We start from the raw sequence: 23449 nt of genomic DNA on the forward strand, positions 1-23449 counted from the left end.
GTTTTAGAAACTTTTACAACATTATCCTTTAAGGACACAGTCAAGCAGTGTGCTTAAATGTATTTTAAAATGTAAGCATATGTTTGCTCCTGGGGGTTATATAAAAAATATTGCCACATTACAGTTTCTATTAAGGTTGTATTCAATTCCATTCTATTTAATTTCTGTTAAAATGATTTATGTCTTTATTTTAAAAACAGAGTTAGTGAGTACAAAGTCCTTTCCTAGTGTGATTTCCTTGAGATTAGCACAAACTAAAATACCCAGCTGGCATCTAGTAGTATTAGTTTGCAAATACTAATTTGAATGAAAGCCAATAAAAGGGAATTTGTGTGCATGCATCTGTGCATAAGCATGAGCAGCCTCCAAGATGTTGCTGAATTTGTACCACTTGCATCAGTGCAATTAAATTAGAGCTTGGTGGTGATAGCTTATAGAATGATTATTTCTGTAACAGGAACTTTGTCATCCAGGAAAACACAATCAACATCATGTACAAAGGCACTACAAAGAACATGATTACATTTTTTTGTGGAACCAGCTCTCTAAGCAGCTCTGTATTTTCTCTCCTCTAACACAGTCTGCAAGGCCACAATGATCCTTGGTGTGTAGCTGTTTTTCACTGACAGATTATGCTTGAGAGGCCTCTGGTATTTACAGATTTTGAACTATAGATCACAAAGCCTTTTATGCAATATCTGTTATGAATATGCAAATGAAGCCCCATTTTGCAGGATTCAGTTGCACTCTGTTGACTGCAGCTTCTGCGAAGAACATTGTAGTGCCAGATATGTCTGAGGCCTTTTCAACTCAAGTGCTGGGTATGCATAACAAGGGAGTAAAGTGCAGCTCATAGGAGTGTTACAGCATTAAAAATGAGTGACAAGGCAGTTGAACATGGAGGCTTATCAGTAACCATCTAAATTTTTATTTCGACACCTGAATCAATGGCATATATTTTCAGAAATGCTGACTTTTTACAACTGTTTTTTGTCAATACCAAATACCTATAAAAAGTAGTCAGGTAGTTAAATATTGATTTACAATTCTAAACTTAGTGTCAAAATGTGAAAGTTATGGCCAGCACATAAAATTTAAATCAGATTTAAAGTATTGGATGCAGAACAAACAATTGGGGGAAAAAAAACCTAAACCCCACAGAATTCTCTTTAGATTTTTTTCATTAGGCTTATTATTTATCTGGGGTTTTTTTATCCTGAATTATTATGTATTTTTTAAATTTGTCAGGTAGATTTGCAACTGATAGTTATATTCAGATAAATGTAGTACTAGGCATATATAAAAACAACTGCTAAGAAGTAAAACACTCAGCTGTAAAGGCACCATAAAGCAAATTACTTTCACCATTAATAAATGTTCTTTCACAAAAGGACAAGTTCCTTTCTGAGATGAAAGAAAATCACTGGTTTTCCATGGTCACATTAACTTTTCTGTCTCCACAGCTGACTGGGAAGATGGTCTAATATAAGCAATAAAAGACAAGCATATATTTAGTCTGTGTCTTTCTGCCTTTTGAATTTAACTCTTGATAAATCATGCTAAGGGTATAGCTGCTCAGAGGGGTCCCTGCAAGGTGAAGTGGAATGTTAAGGATCTCTGAGGGGAAACAATAAAGTTAAACATAAATACAAGTATTCATATATACGTCATACTAATATACAGATATGTAAATGTGTATGAATGTCAGTCTACCAAAACATTGATGGTAAATATCAAATAGTCCATCAACTATTCCCATCAACTATTCAGTGTTGTCACAGGGATTATTTTACTGTTATTACTTACTTCAGGTATTGTCAAGTATAAATGGCAGTTACTGCTATCACTAGATTAAGGAAGAAAATATTTCCAGCACTGTTATCATTACACTGCACAATTTATCTTATTTATAGAACTCATGGCTGGATGCTGACAGTCAATATATATTCCTTGTTGCATATGGTGAATATTTTTTTTTATTTATTAATTATAATCTTAATTTAATTCACTTACTTTAATTCACAGAATTAGGGAGGTCAGTTAACAAGAGATTAACAAGGCTGTCTGTCTATCTAATATTCTGTCCATCTAGCTACCAGACATCAGTTCTTGCCCTCCTTAAGTCCCTTTCCCTGCCAACATTTTAAGTTATTTATACTTTAATCACTTTGGAGATTTATGAACATGGTGTGACCATGCTTAACGCAGAGGTGACGTGTGCCTTCCTCTGCACCTCTGTTAGCCCAAAACAACCAAAATATTGAAATTGTACAAAATTCTCCTGATGATGGTCTCATTTGGGCTTTGATGATTTTTGGTGATACACCTGTGTTTTTACCTGCATGCATACATATAGATATTCCTGCATGGTAACAACCTCAACAGCCTGCATCAGCTCATCCACCCCGAGATCCTGCCTTCAGAGTTTGGAGGAATGTTGCCCCCCTATGACATGGGGACATGGGCAAGAACACTGCTTGACCATGAATACGATGATGACAGTGAATGCAATGCGGACTCCTACAATACTCCTGCAAAGGATATAGAAAAGGACCTCTCTCCCAAATCCATGAAAAGGTGAGTTAAAGTTACTGCTGTCTTCTACTATTGCCATAAGGTTAACATTTGCCTTCCTCCTCTTTTATGAAGCTGTAGGTAGTCAGATAAATTCTATCAGTCTATTATATATGAGGACCATTATTTTTTTTTCCTTTCTTAAAAAGATCAGTGTTGATGAGAGATCATGGCCTTGATCATTACTCATGTGAGTTGTGAACGCAGTGCAGCTGATTATTTCTGTGGTGCCATATAGGTTGTGTACACAGTAATGTGTTTGGAATAAGCTGCTATCCCACCTCAGCCTACGGTACTTATTAGAGAAACAGTGCTAGCTGGAATGAGCCTCCATGCAGAGGGTAAATTGGGGCCAGTTTTCTTTCTGGGTGGTGATGATAGCTCTTATCTTCCTCCATCTCGTAGCCCACTGCCTGGTATCCACCAGCCTGTAAGGGCCAGGGCATTTACAGTGTTTGAAACATCAGTCACAGTGACTGCATGCCTGAGAAAATAGGAGGAGAACCAGGACCAAAATCAGTGCCAATTGCTATACTCAAGCCTGGTAAACATCCTGGCATTTGATACTCTTCTCTTTGAAAAGGTACAGTGTAATTGCTTGCTGCATTTTACCTTTCAGAGTAAAGTATAGGAAGAGCTTAGTTATCTCTTCAGTAACTATGGAAGCAGTGAAGTCATTAACTTGGGAGGGGTGAATCTGATCCAACCTTGACAGGGCAGTAGTCTAAACTGAGAAAATGGTAAGGATTACAACTGTGATATAAAAGGTAGCAGAAAGGGCAGCAGAAAGGGCAGCAAAAGTCAGAGTGCAGCTCATGAGGGGGAGGCCTAGCAATGGATCAGAAAAGAACAAACAAGTCAGAAATCAATATATAAAATCATTAAAATTAAGTTAGGATGTGCTAGGCTGGGAACCCAGTTTCAGGAGATAGCATGTGATGCAAAAGGGGAAGAGACTCTGGAAACAGATCAAACAGGATAAAATAATTTCAGATTTCTCAGCCAGGAAGATGATTTTGGCTGGAAAATATTGCCTAGACTGGAAAATACAGTGGGGTTTAAAAGGGAGATATTTTTGTGGAAACAGAGGAGACAACATAAGATTGCTATAGGAAATAAAAAAAGAAAAAAGCAATAAAGTTTAAGGATTTTGTGTTGAAAAAACCTACACTGCATTGGAAGTAGGAAATAGCAAGAAACTGTATAGGAATGAGCTAGGATAAAAAGTTAAAAAGGGTTCTGAAACTATATGATAGAATGGTACTGGAATGGCTGCAAACCTGGTCTCAAATTCCCAGTGAGGGAGCTTTGGCCATAAATTCCCAGAGCCTCTAAAATCCCCAATGCCCAGGTATATGAAGCTAGAATTATGTAATTAATACAATTAATGGAGAAAATGGGACAGAGAAAAAGAGCCAGGGGAGGGGAAAGGTGAGCAATACACTTATATATGATTTGCATGTAATACAAGAATTATGAGACAATAGAGAAGCTGTCTTAGACAGAAGGATGGAATTAAGGAACTGAAATGCAGAAATCTTTCTGCTGCAAAATGATGTAGTGAGAATAAATAACTTCATCCAAGGGTGCAACAAAAAAAATATGAGAAGGCCTGTGATAAGTCCTTTTGGAGCAGACTTTTCCAGATTGTCCTGGGCAAGCATATTACTAAGTGGAAAAGCAATGAGTTGACCATGTTCTTTATTCTTTGTCAAATAATTTTTATTCTCATTTAACTTTTCTTAAAAACTTTCATACAGTATTACACTTCAGTGTAAGCTTCAAATTGACATTCTTTCAGTCTGGGTGAACTGACACAGTAGGAGACCTGGTGCAGAAAAGAAACATGTTGAAATTTATATCTGTATAATATGAAACTAAAATTTCTTCACCTTCTATGCATTCTTTCTCAGTTAGCATGCCCCGAGCATCTGCTGGAATCCTTGTTCCCTGCTGCTGGACATGAAGAGTACTAAGTAGACTTAATATGCTGGTACTAAGATTGGCAGAAAGTCCCAAGACCTCCAGCATGTTAAGTGCACAGACTCTGTTAAAACACAAATAGAAAAGTTAAGATAAAACAAATAAACTCTATTTCATTAAAAATTAAATTTAACTTGGATTCAGAAATTGATAGGTTGCTTCTCTCAGTTTAAACCCACAGTCAGTATCATACGTTAGTGCAGAAGATTTTTAACACATAAAAAGCCATGACTAAGTCAATGAAAAGTGCTTAGCTTAGAACAAATTTCACAAGCAGATAGCAGACCTCCAACAATTATCTTGTTTTATTTGGCTTACCATTTAAAAATTAGTTTACTGTACTGAAAGAATGTCTTTTTAATACCACAATCCTACTGAGACTTCATTTCTTTCTTACTCATTTTTTGCCCCCAATGTGAACCACTGACATTCCTCCAGATCTCCTTGAATTTGGTTAATTGGATGACTTCACCTTGAAAGGAAGGTTGATTGCAGAGAGGATGGTGGAGATAAGGAGGAATTAATGCCACCTGTAGCACAGACCTCTGGGGAGAGCTTGTTTATGTCATCTGGCAACATTGCAGCTGTCTCAGCAGTCAGGTTTAGCCTGTGGCTGTGCTCACCCGTGGCTGTCATCCTGAGGCACCCAGCTGGAGACCTGCATCCTCTTCTCACCTAACCCAGCAGGGCAGATATCTGTGTTGATAAGCTTTGCAGAGGAGCTGTGGTTTGGTTCCTCACCTCTGCAATGGGTCTTTGTAGTATAACTCTGTCCCACTGTGTTTTCTGAGAATGTATTTAGTAATGTTTGTAAAGTTATTTGGGAGATGTAGGTAGAAGAGAAGGAGCTTAGACTTAAGCAAATGTTTTTCCTTTCACATACCTTCATTTGTCAATTGCTGCTGAAGGGGATGAAGCATGACAGTAAATTTCTGTTTAAAACTGAGTGCAAACTGTTTCTCCTTTTTCTTTAAGGCATTTGGGCGTCTGAGCTTACAAACCATAGATCAGGATTTGTGCAGTTCAATTTTTACACCTGCCTGGGCATTGGGGATTTTGGAAGCCCTGGGAATTTGAGACCAGGTTTGCAGCCATTCCAGCTCCCCTTCAGTTTTTCCCAGATGAGAACTGGAAACCCTGTCTGCTCAGTCATTGTCAGCCGAGGGAAAAGGCTCAGTTTTAGCACTACATCCAGTTGGCAAACCTTTGAAGTTAATTTGCTTCCACAGCAATTTTTGTCATGATGAGCTGGATTTTCCATGAGTGCAGCTTCCCACCAGCAAATTTTCAAACAGCTTTGCATTGGCATGGTACCTTGTGAAGATTTTAAAAAAGCGTTTTTAATTCAGCAGTTTAGTTTTCTGCCTGAGGAACTGACTAGTGTTCAGGATGATTATTATTGTACACGCTTAATTAAAAAAGTTTAAATTATGCTTACCACAAGAGAGATGGTCTTATTTTTAAAGCTAATTTTCTTGATTTTAGTATTAGTATGAGAATGTGATAAATATTACTAGAAAATATCCTTGTATCTAAAGTTTTCATCTACGCTTTAAGTCAGATGTTTTTTCTTGTGTTTTTGTAAGTTTTCTTTAGATTTTTTTGAGAAAGGTCTCATCAACCTCATTCATTGTTTTCACTGGATGATGCCAGTTTATGAGAGTGGCAGATTGACTCCATATGCTTATTTTAGGAAAGGTTAGAATTTGTAAAGGTTTTTCTCTGCACTGTAGCCCTCTAAATGGGCAAATCTGTAGCAATGCTGCAGGCACAGTGTGCTTCCACTGATCAAAAATAGATGTCTGCATTGTAGAGATGTATACATGCTCTTTAGTCATCTTAAATCTTCTTTACAGAAAGAAATAGGCATTTCCTGCATGAGGTTCATCTCACTAAAGGAAACATCTAACAGGGGTTGCATTTACTGTACCCCAGAACTGGCTGCTTTTTGATCAGCTGAGCCATAGCTGATATGGGACCCCATCTTGACACTTCAGGCTTTGTTTTCTATGGAGCATTTTGATTTTGCTGAGGACTGGGTTTTCCTCTTTGTCCGTCACATATGGCTGTTGCACGGTACTGGTACCATGTTATGCTTCTGGGCTGAATCAGAGAATCCAGAGGAATTTTACAATCACCACTGAATTTGCCCTCATCATCCTTCCCTGCCCTGTTCAGTTGAGCTGAAAAGTGAGTTTGACACATTTGTTCACTGCTCCAGAAATCCTGCTAACCATGGCACTGTTCCCTTGGTTTGGCTTAGGATCTCGCACTGTTGAATTAAGATGCTATTCAGAAAAGGAGCAACTTGTGCTTCCAGCTGACACATCCTGCTAATTGCAGTGTGTGATTAGCCAGCTGGGTGGCTGAATTGCACCTTCTTTGCCAGTCCAGTGCTGTATAACCTTCTGGAGAGACGGTCAGTGCTTAAGTCACTACAGAGGACAGCTTAGTTTGCTCTTGTGTCCGGAGGATACTCCCTGCTTCATGATTTCACTGAAGAGAGGATCCACATTATTCTACCTTTTGCTCCTATATTTACAAATCATCACTGAGCCCTTTAAAGCCCTGTTATCCTTCCATGAGGGTATTTCCTGATGATTTGCAATGATCAGATGCTTGGGTAATGCTGTACCATTATTTTTAAGCCCTGACAGAAATTAAAATAAACAAAAGAAAGCTGAGGTTTACCCTCATTTGTCTTGATCTAGAAATGTCAGATAAACATGTTGTCCCTCTGCAGGTCTCAGTCAGTCGTGGATCCTGGGGTGCTGAAACGCATGGATAAGAATGAGGAAGAAAACATGCAGCCTTTGCTTTCACTTGACTAACAGTTTTTGAGCATTGGACATGAACTGAGGTGGAAGGCACTGCCTCTCAGCAACAAGCAAATCGTTGGGAAAGAGTGTAACAGCTGGAATCCTATTTACTCGTGTTAATGTAGCATAATGGCAGCAGGTTTTACTATTCTGCCTGAATTCTGGATGCCCTTTGGTGAAAAAGAAATGGAGAAAAAAAGAAAATGAAATAAAAAAAAAAGAAAAGGAATCAATAATTTATTCTGTAAGTGCCAACTTGTTTGTAAATACAATATAATCCTCCAATTTTACTTTGTAAGTTATGGTAAACAAGTGCTATGGAAATGAGTGACTATTAAACATGTCAGTGAAGTGAAGTGCACCGTAAAAAAGAGAAGAAAACATGTGTGTTCTCACATGCGCACACACACACACACATACACAGAGAGAAACATGTACTGAACAGAGAGAAACATGTACTGAACAAAGAGAAACATCAAAGTCAATTAAATATTGTCCTTCCCATGGGAAGCCAGCTAGTACATTGGCTACTGGGTTTTTTCTGCAATGTTCATGTAGTGTTTGCTAAGATAAAGAGGGAATATAAGAACTTGGGAGATGCTGTAATCAATGGAATGTTTCCTAACTGTAGGAATTGGTTTAACAAATAACCCTTGGGCTTAGGATTGTAATTTAGCATAAACCATGTGCATTGTGAGAAAGATCACAGGTGAACTGGAACCGACTCTTGGATAGCCTTGTTGTTTAGCTATATGGATCTCTGAGGTTTCTTCCCTAACTTTTCATTTACACAAGTAACCTGGCTTGGTACCGTAATCTGGGTGTTGTAATGTGGGACACGTTGGAGTTACTTCTCTTGCATTTTAGGTGCACATCAAGAATTTTTCCAGAACTCTTGTTCTCCCTTGGAGCAAGACATTAGTCCTCTAAATGCAGGGTAATAACCAGTATCTGAAAGTAAAGCCTGGCAGCAGAGGTTAGAAGTTAATCACTGAATCCTGTGCACTGGGAGACTGGATACATATATATATATATTTTTACCAATCTCTGACAAGCATACAAGGTGGCATTGTTAGATAAGTATATTTCATTGGAGATTTATACAAGAAATCATACCTATTCAATGTACTTAGATATATTATAGATTGTATATTGAGACACTGTCATTATTAATATAGTAAAACTTTCCATAGATAACAGCATTCCACTCCAAGCAAGGATTAATATTAATAAGTTGTAGTCAAACATCTCAGCCTATATGTTTAGGATACCTTTGTTTTGGTTGTAGTGTAACTGTATATATTGAACATGTGCCATAATAGAGAAATACATTTTACCTCAAAAGGTCAACAGGTTTCACTAGGGATTGGGTAAATCAGCTGAAACATAGGTATTGTGTCATCTCTGTGTGCTGGCTGATGTGTGTGCAGCCTGTGGTATGCTGAGGTGAGAATGTAATTTCTTATTAGGATTTACATCGACAGTCAGAGTGGGAAGACACACAGGGTGCCCAGCAAGACATCTGAATAATTAGAGGTATTGTAAGAGCATGTCCAGGCAATGGAGGGATTAGTTAGGAAAACACTGACCACAGTGGACGTGCTGGCTCACGACAACCCTGCCTCCCAAGTGCTAGAGTTTGAAACATTTCTTCCATCACTTCAGTGATCAGTGAAGTTTTAAAGTTACTGGTTGTAGGCCACCTCTTCTCATCCAGGATGATTACAGCTGTAAGATTTGGTAGGCTGAGATGAGTTAAGAGCAGAGAGTGAAATCTTGAAAGTCTGTCATCTAGAGTTTAGCTGTAACTCCTGTGGTGGCAGCTTCAGCGTTTCTCAGGGCTGAGAGGACCCTGACTCTTCCAGCATAACCCTTGATTAGCCCAGGCAACACACAGATAAAGCTCTCCTACTTCACAGGTCGTTAGCAGCACTGATAAATAGTGTATTCCCTAATATGCCATCACCTTGCAGGAACTTCTCTGAACAACTCACCACCTTTCTGCTTTCCTAATTCTGTTTTCATGATACGTGTTAGGAAATGCAGAGAGGAGAGATACAGAGCCTGAACTTCTTATCTGTCTGTCCTACAAGTTTTTCAGTAGTAGAAACTGTTCTAATACTACTTCTGTAGTTTGAGAGACTTGAAAAAATGATCTGTTCTTATATACTATTTTATTCAGTTCTATTTTTCACATTCCTTGTAACATCATGTTGTATAAGTGAGATGTGTCTCCAGTATTCGCATAAGTGCCATATTTGAATGTATGTTATATATTTCCACACTTCTGGTTAGTAAAATAGTATATCGTCATTGATATGATTTTTAAATCCTTATCAGATAAAACTTAAACATCAGTAGAAATTTTCTCCTTGTAAGGGCTTCAGGATTTAGTCAGTACTCCACATGCATACAAACTGTGACACAGTGGTGATCAACATCTTCATGGATCCATTTAGATACATGGGCCTGACTTTGCTGTAAGACAGCAGAATGCTGATTTCAGAGTACCCCACCTGTCCAATCAAAAAATGCAAATCCGTTCCTGTATGAACTTAAAATTTGTTTTGAAGCTTATAAATATTTGTTTGAAAATCCTTTATTTGTGCACTTAACTGTAATTTATGTAATATTTTCAGATGCCTGATTTCAATTTTAAGGTAATAAGTATTAATACATTCTTTCCAGAAAGTGAAAGTAGGATATATTATAATTTTGTGTAACTAGGACCTCATCTTTCAGGAAGAACAAAACTGCTTTTTCAATAAGATTCTCTCTGTTAAAGAGTCGGGCTTCAGGTCTTCTTGGCTGCAGCTTTTATTTCACTGAAGCAAATTCTGACAGTGGTAATTGCAGTTGTGACATTGAAAAAGAATATGGAAATGGGTAAGAGAAATAAATATACTTTACCTGCTCTCAGTATTCTTTCAAGGCATTTCTCTTTTACATATCAGGGTACATAAAGGGTTCCATCTTTCTTGTAGAAAATCTTTATAGGTAGTTCAATTTTTATTAGATGAATTTGGACTGAAAACTTTTTCCAATCTTTATTACCATAGGAATTGCTGTCTAATTTTTATAGCAGAATTGAAGTGCTAAAACCAGAATGCAGATGTTTGGGAGGAACTCCTCTTAATTTCTTACCTTTCTTGTGTATTGGGTAGAATAAAACCTTGTTGTAATTATGCATGCCGATATGCATATTAAAAATATCCTGCAATATGAGGAACTTAGTGGAGAAACTGGATATACCTGTCCAACTACATAAAAAAAAAAAGGAGGTTTTAGAAAAAAAAATGTAAAAATTGATAGTTTTAAGCCTTTGCTAAGATGTAAAAATATCCTCTTACATGATGACTTTTCCAAGACACAGATGTTTAAAAATATATGTAAAAGTTATGGAAACTTTCATGACCAAAACCTCCTTGTAATCAGAGATATCAGTAGACTCTGATTTATAGAGACAGGTAATCAGACCCACTAAGCTCCAACAAATACACAGACTCCCAATAGTTATTAGTTGTAAAATAGTTTGAGATGTCTTTACAGAAATGTAAATTTACTGTATAGCATATTTAAAAAGATGTTTTGCACTCTACAAACATGCTATGCCTAGCCACAAACTGAACACAGAATTAAAGAAAAGAGGAGTAAAAGGGGCCTCAACAGGTCACTCATATGTGGAGGAGCAGATTCACTTTAATGTCGCTCTCAAATGTTTTAGCTCAGTACCTTGCATGGAATGCTCTTTGTATTATTTAATCATAGTCACAGCCAAGCCTAAGCACATTACCTGACAAAATTGTAACCTGGCAGTGTTTTGTTCATGCCTTTTATTATTTTCCTGTTCTGTTTGGGAAATTAAAGTTTGTCAAGCATCCTAAGAACTACCATTTAGCATTACTTGGAAAACACTGCAATAAGCTTTGGTCATATCCCTGTTATTATATTGTTTCTGTTATTATTATCGATGTATGTATTTGTCAAGTCTTTTGATAAAGTCATGTTTGAAAGAGCATGCAAGAGAGAAAAACCCAAAATCAATCAGGCTTCAGGATTTTGTTTAGAATATTAAAATGGGATTTTAGGGGGATGCTGAGTTTGGATTTGATAATCTTTAATTGTCTCTGGGGAATGTCCTGCTGAGCTATTGTCAGTGTTGGGTTCCAAGAGAAATTTGGAAGATAAATATCAATATGAAAGACAAAAGCAAATGTCTCAAAGGACTGTACTGAATAAACACTTAATCACATGGCTAGCTGGATCAGGTCCCCCTAAAGAAAGGTGTTTTGCAAGTAGCTTGTGAGTGTGTACTTCTGGTGCTGAGAATAGTTCTTTTGTCCACAAACTTCAAAACACTCTATGAAATTGAGAAAATAATAGTTATCCTGTTTCTCAGGTAGCAAAAGAGAAACACAGCAAGTTAGAGACATATGTCAATGAAATACATTTTTCTATATGGCAAAGATGACACTTTGATCACCCAGTCTGATTTTAACTGCCAGAGAGAAAATAATGTGTCCCTATTTTGTGTAAGAAGGTCCTATTTCCGATTCACTCATGCTTAGTTTCTTTAGAACACTTTACCATGAGACCTTTGCAAACCAGGGGTGATATGCTTTCCTGTGGAGTTAAATCCAAATTTAACCGTTTCTGCTGAGGAAATAGCAAAAGGGGAGTATGTCCCCCAAATGAAATGCCTTTCTTCCCTGTCTGATTGTTGGGAAAAAAAGGTAGTTTAATTCAAAGACCCTCCAAAAGGAAATTTGCCCCGTAAAGAATTCTAAACTTGGTCAGGGATGAAACAAGATACTTATTTCCCATTAACTGTACAAGGAACATCAGTGTTTCATTTAGAGGCGTGCTCAAGTGACCCCAAATGAAAGTGCAAGCCAGGTAGATAGAACCTTACATTCTGTATGGCCTTGTAACTTTGAATGATCCTGGGCCAAAAGTCTATATTTAGCAGATTCACTTGGACGTTCCCTTCAGTCTGCATTGCAGCTTTCAGTTGTGTGGGAATTTTTTTCGTATCAGCTTTTGGGATCTTAGAATGACATTGACCCCTGTTGGATTGCACAAGTTGCAAAGTGGTTTTGTTGTTAAAAAATAACAACTTGTGCAGGGCTGGGCAGTGATAAAGTTGAAACATGGGGCACGAGTTCCCACTATTTTGTCACTTCTCCTCCGGTGTTTTGTGTGTGTAAACTGCTTTGATTGATAAAAGACGTGTTAACACTTGCATGATATCAATTTAAAAATAGAGAAAAAAGAGGTTTTTGCAGTGAGTTCAAAATCAGAATTGATGCCATTGCTGTGGAATCCAAAGGGAGGTGGGGCACTGCACACAGGTGAAATAGACTTCAAATGAAAGATGCTGATAATTCCTTATGGTACACGTTTTGTTAAAATGTGGCCAAAGTATTTTCTCTGTGGGGACAGTGGTCAGCCAGATCTTTCTGAACTAGTGGCTTATAACAAGTCCTCTCTAATAAAGGTATGACAAAGCTTCCTTTTGTAGAGAATTCACTTCCAGAGAATTGACATATCTGTCAATTTGCTGTAGACAAATGGTGGGAGTTAGTTAGGATTTTTATTTGATATGGAAATGGTGCTGTGATTCCTTAAAGAGGCTGTCGCATCATCAGCAACACACAGCAGTGCCTGAAGGCTGGCATCTCAAATCAGGTCCCTTGGTTAATAAAAATTTAAGGGTAGAAAAAAATCAAGGGAAGAGATAATAGAAGATGATAAAATACAGTAATTAAAAAAAAAAAATCAAAACAGAAGCAAGCTTGCAGTGGAAAGCTGTATGAATGACAAAAATGATGTGATAGAATTTGCACTGACACTTCCAAGAAATTAATCAGTAGCCTGAGTCCCCCACCCCTAGACTGTGAGCAGATTTTCCATTTTTCACACCATCTACCATGTATGGCCACGATGAAGTTTCCTGAATCTTTATAAAATGTTTGAGTTACCATATGAAATGGTAGGTACTGTGGCTGAGCTTGTGAACATGGTTTAAGGGATCAGAACATGACAGCAGAGCCTCACCTGGAAATGGGTCCCAGGAATATGTGAAGTGCTGTGTCCTGCCTGGCTGAAGAAGTCATGGAGGCAGAGAATGAAAGGACCCCTGTGGCTGTAAGGAAAGGTGGAAGGCCTATGGAGAAAACAACCTTAGTGAGTTGGAATGAACTTGCTGGCCATTTTTGTAGTGAGGGAGGCTTTCACCTGCTCAGTAATATGAGAGGGCTTACAAACCCCATGACACATCTGTCATCAGGAAGGAGAAATAACATATTTCTCGCTTTACCACACAAACCCAGTTTCAATATATTTAAACCTGATGCATATGCTGAACCTGAAGTGCCTCTGCTGCTGCTGTTTCCACAGTAGCTCCCAGGATGTGGGTATCATGTAGCATGCAGGAGCTGGAAGGGTAGAACCCCCCAACCTGTCCATAGGAAGAGAAGGGAGGGATGTATTCTGCAAGACCCTGTTGCAGAGAAAATTGTGTGGGAGAATTCAGCGCTTGCTTGAGTTACAGCCTGCCTTGCCCTGACATCAGGGCCTACTCTGTGGAAAGCTGTGACTGGAAGTGTTGTGGGAATCTCCCCTACAAACCTGGGTGTCTTGTGCTAATTGTGCAGCCTTCGAGCTGTAGCTGGCGATCTGTGTCCCATGTCTTTGAACAGTGCTGCTGGTGATGTTAACTGTAGCCATTAGTCACTCAGAGCACAGAGGATTTAAAGGAAACTGATGGCTTTAAGCATTGCACTCAGTGCCTAAGAATATCAAATTGGTGATTGTTACAAGTAATGCCTAAGATTATGATAACTTAAAGACTTCCAGGGCTTGGTTGCATTGTATCCTTGATGGGACTTAGTGTATAATCACTTTCCTTTGAGTATGGTTGTCCCTGAGGTTCACCTGCATCTTTGATGCAGCAATGGTAGAAAGAATTAAATAGTAAAAAATGTCATTCTAAAATTATGAATAGATTACCTGACACTATTAAAAAAACGGCTTTGCAGTTTGCTAGTGTTCAACTTGAGAATAATGCCTCTTATAAATCATTTGCTTCTCTAGCTCTTTCACCCTATTGTGAAATGTGTTCTGCAAAACATTCCCAGCTCTTCAGCCCTTCTCCTATCCTCTTGCATTCAACACCATCCTGTCTTCTGTGTGTACTTTATTCTATGAATAACAGAAGAAAACTGTAAAAAAACCACACTGATAATCTGCAGACTAGATCTTGAGGATGAGTATTTTAAATATTTCCCTTGTATAAATCTCTGGTTAACAGGGAGAAATGGAAAATGAGACCAAGGCCAACCACATGATAGCGGAATACAAAACAGAAGAGTCTGTCTAGGAGTATAGATGAGACAGCTCTTGTGATTTAAGATGTTACCTTCCCCTGACTGTTAGTTGTCATTCTTCACGTAGGAACTACTGCCCCAACATTTAATCAACAACAGATTACAGAAGTACTCATGTCCCAGTGAAGGCTGTTCACAAATCATGTTAACTCTGTTGATTCTGCACTCATGCAAATACAAAAGCACTCACATAATCTATTAATACAACTCTGTTATGAGAATAATGATTAACAGCTAGTCATGGCAACATCTAAAATTGCAGATTGGCAATCTGTGCCTTAAGGCTCTTGTAATCTGTAGTACTGGTGTAGCGGTAACTTCTGAATAATGGGTTTTTGCATGCAGCAATCTACTTTGGAGCCTTATGGAAAATATTACAGCATCATATCAAAATTCAAAAATAAAATAAGGAATAATTTACAAACAGTGCTTGTATCCTCAGGATAAAATTTGTTTCTTTCTCAGCTCAGTACTGTTAGGACTCAGGGGGTCTGAGATTTGTAAAGCCAGGACAAGTTTATTAATCATGTTCTTTCTCTGTAAAGTTTCAATAACTGTTCTCTTTTCACAACTTCTTGTTAGTTTGAATTTTATTCTTGGATCTAGTGAAATGGTTAATTTTGATCTGTTGTGTTCTAACTTAAAGTCTGAAGGTAAAACAACTTTGTGAAACATCACTCTTTATATTGTATATTTAAATATCATCAATTCTGTGTGATCAATGGGCTGTTTTGGAGAGTGCTACTACTTTAAATCATCATTGGTTATTGAGGAAGAATGACATTCTGTTAAATAAAATATGACCAAATGAAAATTAAAATACATATATATTTTTGTGTTTGTACATGGGAGTGTTTGTCTGGCTTCCTTGTGCTAAAACATGTATGGAAGACATATTTCAATTGGATGAACTGCACTTTTTTTTACCAAGGTATTGAAAGAAAACTGAGTGGTATGTCAGCATGGAAGTCTGGTGACACTGAATGTCTCTTTCCACCCAGCAGTAAGTTTTAGAGAGTTAACATATTTCACATTTACAATATTATTTTGAACTGTCACTTGGAAGTCTCTCTTGTCTCACAGGTGAAGATCATGTAGCGATGCAACGCAAGGAAAGCTCATTTCCCCCTCAAAGATAACTCCTACTCTCCTGCCTCTAACACTTGTCTGTAGTGTGTTCCCTAGCACTGTCTTGTGTTCATTGACTTTTCTTTTGATGCCACATCAGGGAGAAATGGTATTAGCTCTGCACAGAGATGTCCCTTTCTTTGGGAAAATGTTTTTGTTCTCAGGAGAGATTAACCAGGGTAGGATAGAGGAGGCTGTGTGACATTGGAGCACTGCCTGATGAATGACTGTATTTCATTCTATATGTTGATTTTTTTCCACGGGAGGGAGAGACCCAGTGAATTACAGTAATGTGTTTATGTGCTTTTTAATGTCATTTTTGTAGTTGCTTTAGACACAAGGACCTTATTCACCTCTTCTGTACACTTTCCATATCTTATCTTTGGTTTACATAGATTAAAAAAAAAAAATAGGCTGCAGTAGCTTCCTGTTTCACACATAATCTCAGTGGTGTATGCAGATGCATTTCTTATGCCAGCACTGCAATATGTTGAAAAAATATTGATGGTTTCTCATCTACATGGGAAAATAGTCCCTCAGCTCCCAGGCACTGCGTGGCTGTACACAGTACGTAAGCCATGGCTGCACAAGGGTGCATTTCATCATTACATGGCTGTGCGAGCTGCATGGCAATACAGCTCTCTGCTCCCTTGGAAATCCCTCACTTGCATCCCTCTGGCTGACCAGAGTTGAATCCCCTGTAATGATGTGGTTTTCAATGCCTCGCTAGAGTGTTTTGAGTTGTAACCACTACCCATTTGTATGTTGCCAGGCAGCTTTTCCCTGCAAACAATGTGATCCCAGTGTGTGCACCCGTGTGTGTGTGTGTGTGTGTGTGTGCATGTATCTGCTTGTCTCACCCCACCTCCCATGCTGGACCCCCTTCCCTAATGTCATTTATCTGTGGAAAAAAAGAGGCCTCAAAGCTGGCATCTTGTGTTGACATGTGACAGCATGTTGTGACATGCTCAGCACACCTGGCCCTGATGCGGAGCTGGCTGGAGCATCCCATAGCTCACATGCAACTCTAGTGCCTTTGTTTCCTACCAGAAGGGACCAGCTTGTGGGCTGGAGGATGGGGGAAAGAGTACCAGACCCGCTTTTGTTCTGAGGGATCTGGGAAGCAATGAGGACCTGCAGTAGGGCTGCACAGATCTTTTAGACATGTAGTACCATAAAAGTAGGTAGGTGGCAGAGGAATCCTTTTTGCTCCCTGTGCTGCCAGGCACCAGTGTTTCTGTATGGGCAGGAGCTCATACACAACCTCCAGTCAAAAGGAGAATGTCGATGTCACACCATTGGTGTGGTGGCATGGTCAGGAGGGTGTGCAGGAGTAGGAGAGTCTTGTCTGTGGAATTAATTACCTATCATGCTACCACAGCTCTGGCGCAGCCCAGAGTAGCGCTGCAATGGTGGAGGGTACTGGAGTGGATAACTGGGAGCTGTGCTGATAATTTGAATAGTACTGGCAGTGTTTACACAAATCTCTAAGTGTCTGTTGAGCACAATAAAAACGTAGTAAGCGTTCACAAAGCCATAAATTCTCTGTATGAGTAGCAAATAAAGCATTTTGTCTCATTGCCTGCATGATTCTCTGCAGTGGTGTTTTCATTCCCATGAGCTGAGTAGTGGGGAAAAACAGCCCTTGGCCTTCCAGACATGTACAGATGGTGGGCTAGTCAAAAGCCCTTCCAGTACCTGAACTCTGACCAACAGCATCCTCTCCCCTCTGGATAGATTACCAGGCTGTCAAGAAATCCTCTTCCCATCATCCATCAGCTTAACTGCTGAAACCCCTGGAGATTAGCAGCTGAGAAAGTGCCTATGTAGCAAAAATGTGTCACACTGGTCAAATGGAGATAATATTTTTTTTTTACACTGTCATTCTCTTCTATTCAGATATACAACTTTGCAACTTCCGTCTTTTATGAAAAGACTAATGAAATTTACAGAAAAAATATTAATGAAAAAGTATTATTTAAACATAGCTGTTTAAATTTTATCTCCAGGAGCGATAATGCTACAGAAAACAGATAATCGTATGGTTTGATAGAATTAATTTTCATTTCAATTTCTATAAATAAAAACATTTTTTTAACAGACAAGTAATTTCTTCCTCATGGAGCAATGAAGTAAAAATCAGATTGGTCTTAACCATATCCCATTCCCAGAATCACCAAATAAAGTCTAACCACCATGTTGGGGTGCTGATCTTAGTAGGATTTTTTTTTTTTTTTTTTTTTTTGGTGTATAAACCACAAATTTATAAAATTTGATTCTAAATAAACACAGTAATGGAAAATGGCAACATATTCAAGAATTTTACAATTTTTTCTTTTCCTTTAATACATATACCTTTTTACAGTTCAAATCAAGCTACCACAAACCAAGAATATACCCTGAAATATGAAAGTGCTCAGAATAAAGTGTGAGGTACAAATGTGCATTATGCTATCAGCTGGATATTTTCTATTAAGGCTTTACCTTATCATTATTAGATCCTTTTAATGCTCATATGTGAAGACCTGAAGGAGAAACAAAGTGTCTTGTTTGCAGAAAAAAGAGAAAGGAAACATGGACCTGGAATATCACAACTTACCTTTCTTGATTTAATTTCTTTTACATGTGACTTCCTTTTCTTCTTTAAAAAAACTGTAGCCATGGATCTCAGCTCATGTGGTGCATCAAGCTGATGCACCCCTGTACAAGCCAACTAAACCACAATAGCCTCTTAAGTTATTTTAGAGTCATTAAAACCCTTTGACATATAGTGTATTTTGAAAAAAAATGTAGACTAAAGTTAACTGTGAATAAAGATGCTGCACTTGAGAGTGTTTGAAAAATGCTTGCAGACCTACCTGTCAGGTACATGGTCTCTTAAAGAGGAGTGCTTTGCAGTCACTTTGAGGAGTGATGGTCTTCAAGCTCCAGAACTAAAGACAGGGGAAAAGGAATATATCTTCTAGTAACACGACTCTTTACATGGGCAGATAGTGATAGGACAAGAGGGAACAGTTTAAAAGAGGAGAGATATAGGTTAGATGTAGGGAAGATATTCTTTACTCAGAGGGTGGTGAGGGTGCCCCATCCCTGGAAGTGTTCAAGACCAGGTTGAATGGGGCTCTGAGCAACCTGGTCTAGTGGAAGGTGTCCCTGGCCATTGCAGGGAGACTGGAACTAAATGATTTTTAATTCCAACCCAAACCATTTTGTGATTCTAAGATGTAGCCTACTGTCAATTTCTCACTGAGATAAAACTGCCTCATTATAAGAATTTAGTAAAATACAGAAGTAACTGCAGTGCAGTGTGGATTAATTAAAATTCAGTCATTAACTGAGATTGACCTGAAGTCACAATTCCTGTGAGTAACATCCCCTGTCACTAGTTGTTTTGTTGAGGTTCTTGCAGAAGTTTCCAGGGAAGCTGGGAATGTGACCTGTGATCATTTCTTCTTCTCTTCTTTAAGTTCTCTCAAGTTCTTTGCCTTTAAATTTCTCTGCTAATATCCTGCATTATGAAAGAAAGAAGGTGGATCTATTAGGGAAGAATTTCTTTAATCTTCATTTCTTGCCATTTTCCTGTCTTCTAATTTTATTGATGATGAGGTGATTTTTGTGGGATGGTTTTTGGTGTGGTTTTTTTTTTTTTTTTTTGGAAGGTGAGGAGATGAGTCCTTTTTTCTGTTTCAAGGTAATTCATCAAATGATGCTTTCATAACCCTTCAGCTGCAAAATTTTTTTTTTGACTGTCTATTCCCCCCAGTTTATTATTCAAAGATTTGCTGGTTTTAATGATTAAATATAGTGATCTTAGAAATGCATAATGATGCCAATTTTCTGCTTGGTTTCCCTTTCCTAGAAGCACCTTAACAGTGCAATATAAAGCCCAAGATGACAGCAATTTACACCTCTGCAGAGACAATAAAATGCAAATAATGTGGTTTATCTTGAGTATTTTCCACAGGAAAGAATTCGTTTTACGCTGTCTTTATTTTCACACGTGGAAAAAAAAAGCTCTAATAAGATGACCACTGTTTATTTATTTATTTACATTTTAAAGCTCAGATAAGAATTTATCTACTACAAAACGCTGCCAGGGAAAGTTGTGTATTGGTTGGGTGCCACATAAGGAAGAGGTGCTCGCCTGCTGCCTTTCACCCCTGCTTGTTTGCAGAGTGATATTTGTGGGTTTTAGATGGCAGAAGTAAGTTTGTGTTTGGCTGAAGTCATTAAATAATGAGGGGTAATAGAGGCCAGTTACTGCACAGCTCCTTGGTTTGCATTTCAGATATGGAAACCTCTTCTTTATAAATGATACTTTACATGGGTTTTAGTTTCCATGGTTTTTTTGTCATGTAGCTTCACTGAACAAAACTGCTGCACCGTAGGGAGAAAAGTATCAGTGCCATCAGAGAACTAATTTTGGGAAGGCAGAGAATAAAACTGTCATCTTTTCCAAGCTGAGAGAGTTTCTCAAGGGCCTTTTTATTTTGTGAGGAAAGCTACCAGAGGCTAGTGGCAGTACTGGTATTGATTTTAATGTTCAAGTTTGCAGTCATTTGCAAGAGCATTTTGATTAAAATGATCTGTCTTTGATTTTCCTTCTCAAAATGGCTTTGATTTTAAAATTGATTTTCTGTCTGTTTATAACATATAACTAAAACAGTTGTGGGTTTTTGTTTTGTTTTTTTTTTTGATCAAGCCTGCTATTCCAATTATTAAAGTGATATCATGAGTCTGAATGATTAGCATTGCATTTTTTAAAGGAAGTTTTGGTCCTGTTTGGTTCTGTTTGGTCCTGTTTGGTTCTGTGTCCCATTTGCCAAACTGTCACAATTTCTCATGGAAGAGAAACCCTTAAATGGAATGTGCTCTGTTGCTTGGCTTCTGTCATATAAAGTCATAAATCACAAATATATATTGGTTCCTTTAAGAGATTAACTCAAATAATATTAAAGAGTCTAAGAGGGCACTAAAACTCACTTACTTCCTGATTTACTGAACTAGAAAAATAATCATGTCATTAACTCAAGTCCATGTTAAAATGCAAGCCTAGTGTTCTGAAAAGTTTAGTTAATGCTTCCACCTGCTCTATAAATTTAAGCAATGCACTCCTCAGCTTTATTGGCTCCATCCTCAGCTAGTGAGGTCCATAATTCCAGGGCACAGATGATTAATGTCACCCTGTTTGGATTCCTGCATCTGTGTGATGAGTCAGGCTGTGTGGGAAGGGACAGTTTTAAGCCTTTGAATTTTCCCCATCTTTCCCTATTCTTCTGGTGTGAGGCTGGCAAGAATTTGTCCAAGAAGCTCTTTTCTACTGAAGATTTTGGATACAGCAAAGTCGAAACTATAAAACATTTCAATGTCATCTACATTTTTGAAGTAAATTTTTAAAACTGTTTAAATACACTTATTTTGATAAAACTATTCCTTTGATGATATGTTAGTTAAAACAATGACATAAAATAATTCTGCTTCAATTTGGATATTTTATTTTGTTAAAACCCTTGGGATTTTTACAATTCGTTATAATATGAGGCAAGTATATTTTCAAAATCCATATACTGTTCTTACAAACTAAATTTCCTTTTTTATTTTTTGTTTGTATCAGCGTCTCTTGTTTGCTGTAGGTGCCTTTCAGAAAGGTCATGATTTGATTAGTATGTGCCTCCGGCCCTTCAGAACCATATTCCTCCATTCAAAGGTTTATTTTTTTTTTCTTTTCTCTTCATCCATCCCAAAGCTTCTGCCTCATCCTCTGTCACCTGCTGACAACCAAAGAGATCTTCTGAGGGGCATATTAAATAAGTAAGTTTGTGGCTTTGCTTTTTCTTTCAAAATCTTACTATTCTGACATGGATGTCAGAAGCACTTTCTAATTTTTCATTTTCACATGTGAAAACCAACCCATTTCTCAATATTATAGATAGAAAAGGAGCTCATGTGTATCAAGGAAGCAAAAATAACCACACTGGGGACGGGGAGGTAATGGTTTCCTTTCCTTTCTGATCAGCTCTCAACTGAAAATCAATTTGCTTTAACAGAGAGCACAGCACGTTATTGTGTTATTTGTTAAAAAAATTGTATTCTCTTTGCAGCATTGTAGACTGCCATCAACATTCAATCTAGAACATACAGTTCTGAGCTTGCTTGCACAGAGAGAATACCATAAAACTAAAAATTTTTAATAGATTTATAACAAATATGATGTAATGATATATGCACATGGAGAGTAAATGTGTTAAGACAGTTCAGCCCTGAAAATAGCCAGTGGGGTTTAAGGTATGATGAAAGCCTAAAAACTCATGGGTGGTTTGGAGAAACTGAATAGCCTTCTGGGGTTTTTTTTCTTACGTGAGCAAAGAGTCACCACACAAAATTATCAGGCTGCACATTCAGGATGCATAAGAGGAAATGAGTCTTCATTCACCCTCTAATTAAAATATTTTCACCATTACCACAGAGCACTGTAGATGCCGAAGATGACTTCCAAAATATATATTCATAAAAGGTTTATTTATTTAGGGTCATTAAATACAAAAGGAATATGTCCACTGTCTCAGGGAGATCTTGAGACACAGGGCTGGAAGTATTCTGACAGTTCACCAGGGGAGCATCTATTCCTGCTTGCAGCATTCTCGTAACCTTCCTGGGCATCAGCTGCTGCCCACTGTGAGAAACTGGACTAGGCAGACTTTCATTTCCCCAGTATGGCTTTTCCTACGTTCACTAAAAATAGCTTGTATGCTACAGGTTTATTTAGTGTCCAACACTGTGATGGATTTGAGATTTGGTTGCTGTAAAAGCTGTCCTCTTTTGGGATTCTTCAAAGACAGTTATGCTACAAGGGCTTGCTATCATTAAGATAGATGTGGGAAATTCACCTCACCTGACTTTAGACATCTATATATGAGGTAATCACCTGAATCCCTGCTCTGATCAGTGGAGAAGAGAATTTGTGGCTGTTGTCATCTCCCCTAGGAGATAAGCTGTACACTGTGAAACACAGAACTCTCTGTAAGGGGAGCCAAATGATTAATTCTCACTGCCCTTGACTGGTGTCCACAGTGGAGAAAATGTGAGGGGAGAACTGGTAAGAAAGGGAAGTAAGTAGAGAGCTGTATTCTGGTTCTGCTTCCTCCCTCATGGAATACATTGCAAAAAAAAAGCAGGAAATGTGGCTTTCAAAACTTTTTTCAAGGAGAGAGTGGTGTGTTTTCTAAAACAAGAGTGCAAGGGAACATCAGCTGGAAAATCTCTCTGGCATACAGACTTCAACCAGGTTTGGGGTCCACAAAGACGTTAAAGACACCTTTTGTTATCCAGAAGGATCCTATTCTTTCTTTGTGAGTGTAGCATGACTGCAAAAGATACATTTGACTAGAAAAAATACGTTAATTGTATTATTATTATGTAGTTTTTCCAAAATCCCAGTTCTACAATTCAGAGGGCTAGCTAGGAATAAGAAAAATGCATTTAAATCACTCCTGGTTCTTAAAAGCTTTATAATGGGAGTGACACTGCCTAAGAATGATATTAGACAGGTGCTGTACA

General features: G+C 38.1%; 1 protein-coding gene across 1 annotated transcript in view; it reads left to right on the forward strand.

Annotated features, from left to right (window-relative positions):
• CLVS2 (clavesin 2) overlaps positions 1–15608 on the forward strand; it is a 56475-nt gene extending 40867 nt beyond the window's left edge. Inside the window, exons 4-5 of the mRNA XM_032101600.1 lie at positions 2357–2577; positions 7301–15608. Of these exons, the coding sequence (XP_031957491.1) occupies positions 2357–2577; positions 7301–7388 (309 nt within the window). The 3' untranslated portion in view covers positions 7389–15608. The remainder of the gene's footprint in view (positions 1–2356; positions 2578–7300) is intronic.
• Positions 15609–23449: the final 7841 nt, after the last annotated feature.

The sequence above is a fragment of the Corvus moneduloides genome, chromosome 3 (assembly GCF_009650955.1).
Source record: "Corvus moneduloides isolate bCorMon1 chromosome 3, bCorMon1.pri, whole genome shotgun sequence".
Classification (NCBI taxonomy): domain Eukaryota; kingdom Metazoa; phylum Chordata; class Aves; order Passeriformes; family Corvidae; genus Corvus; species Corvus moneduloides.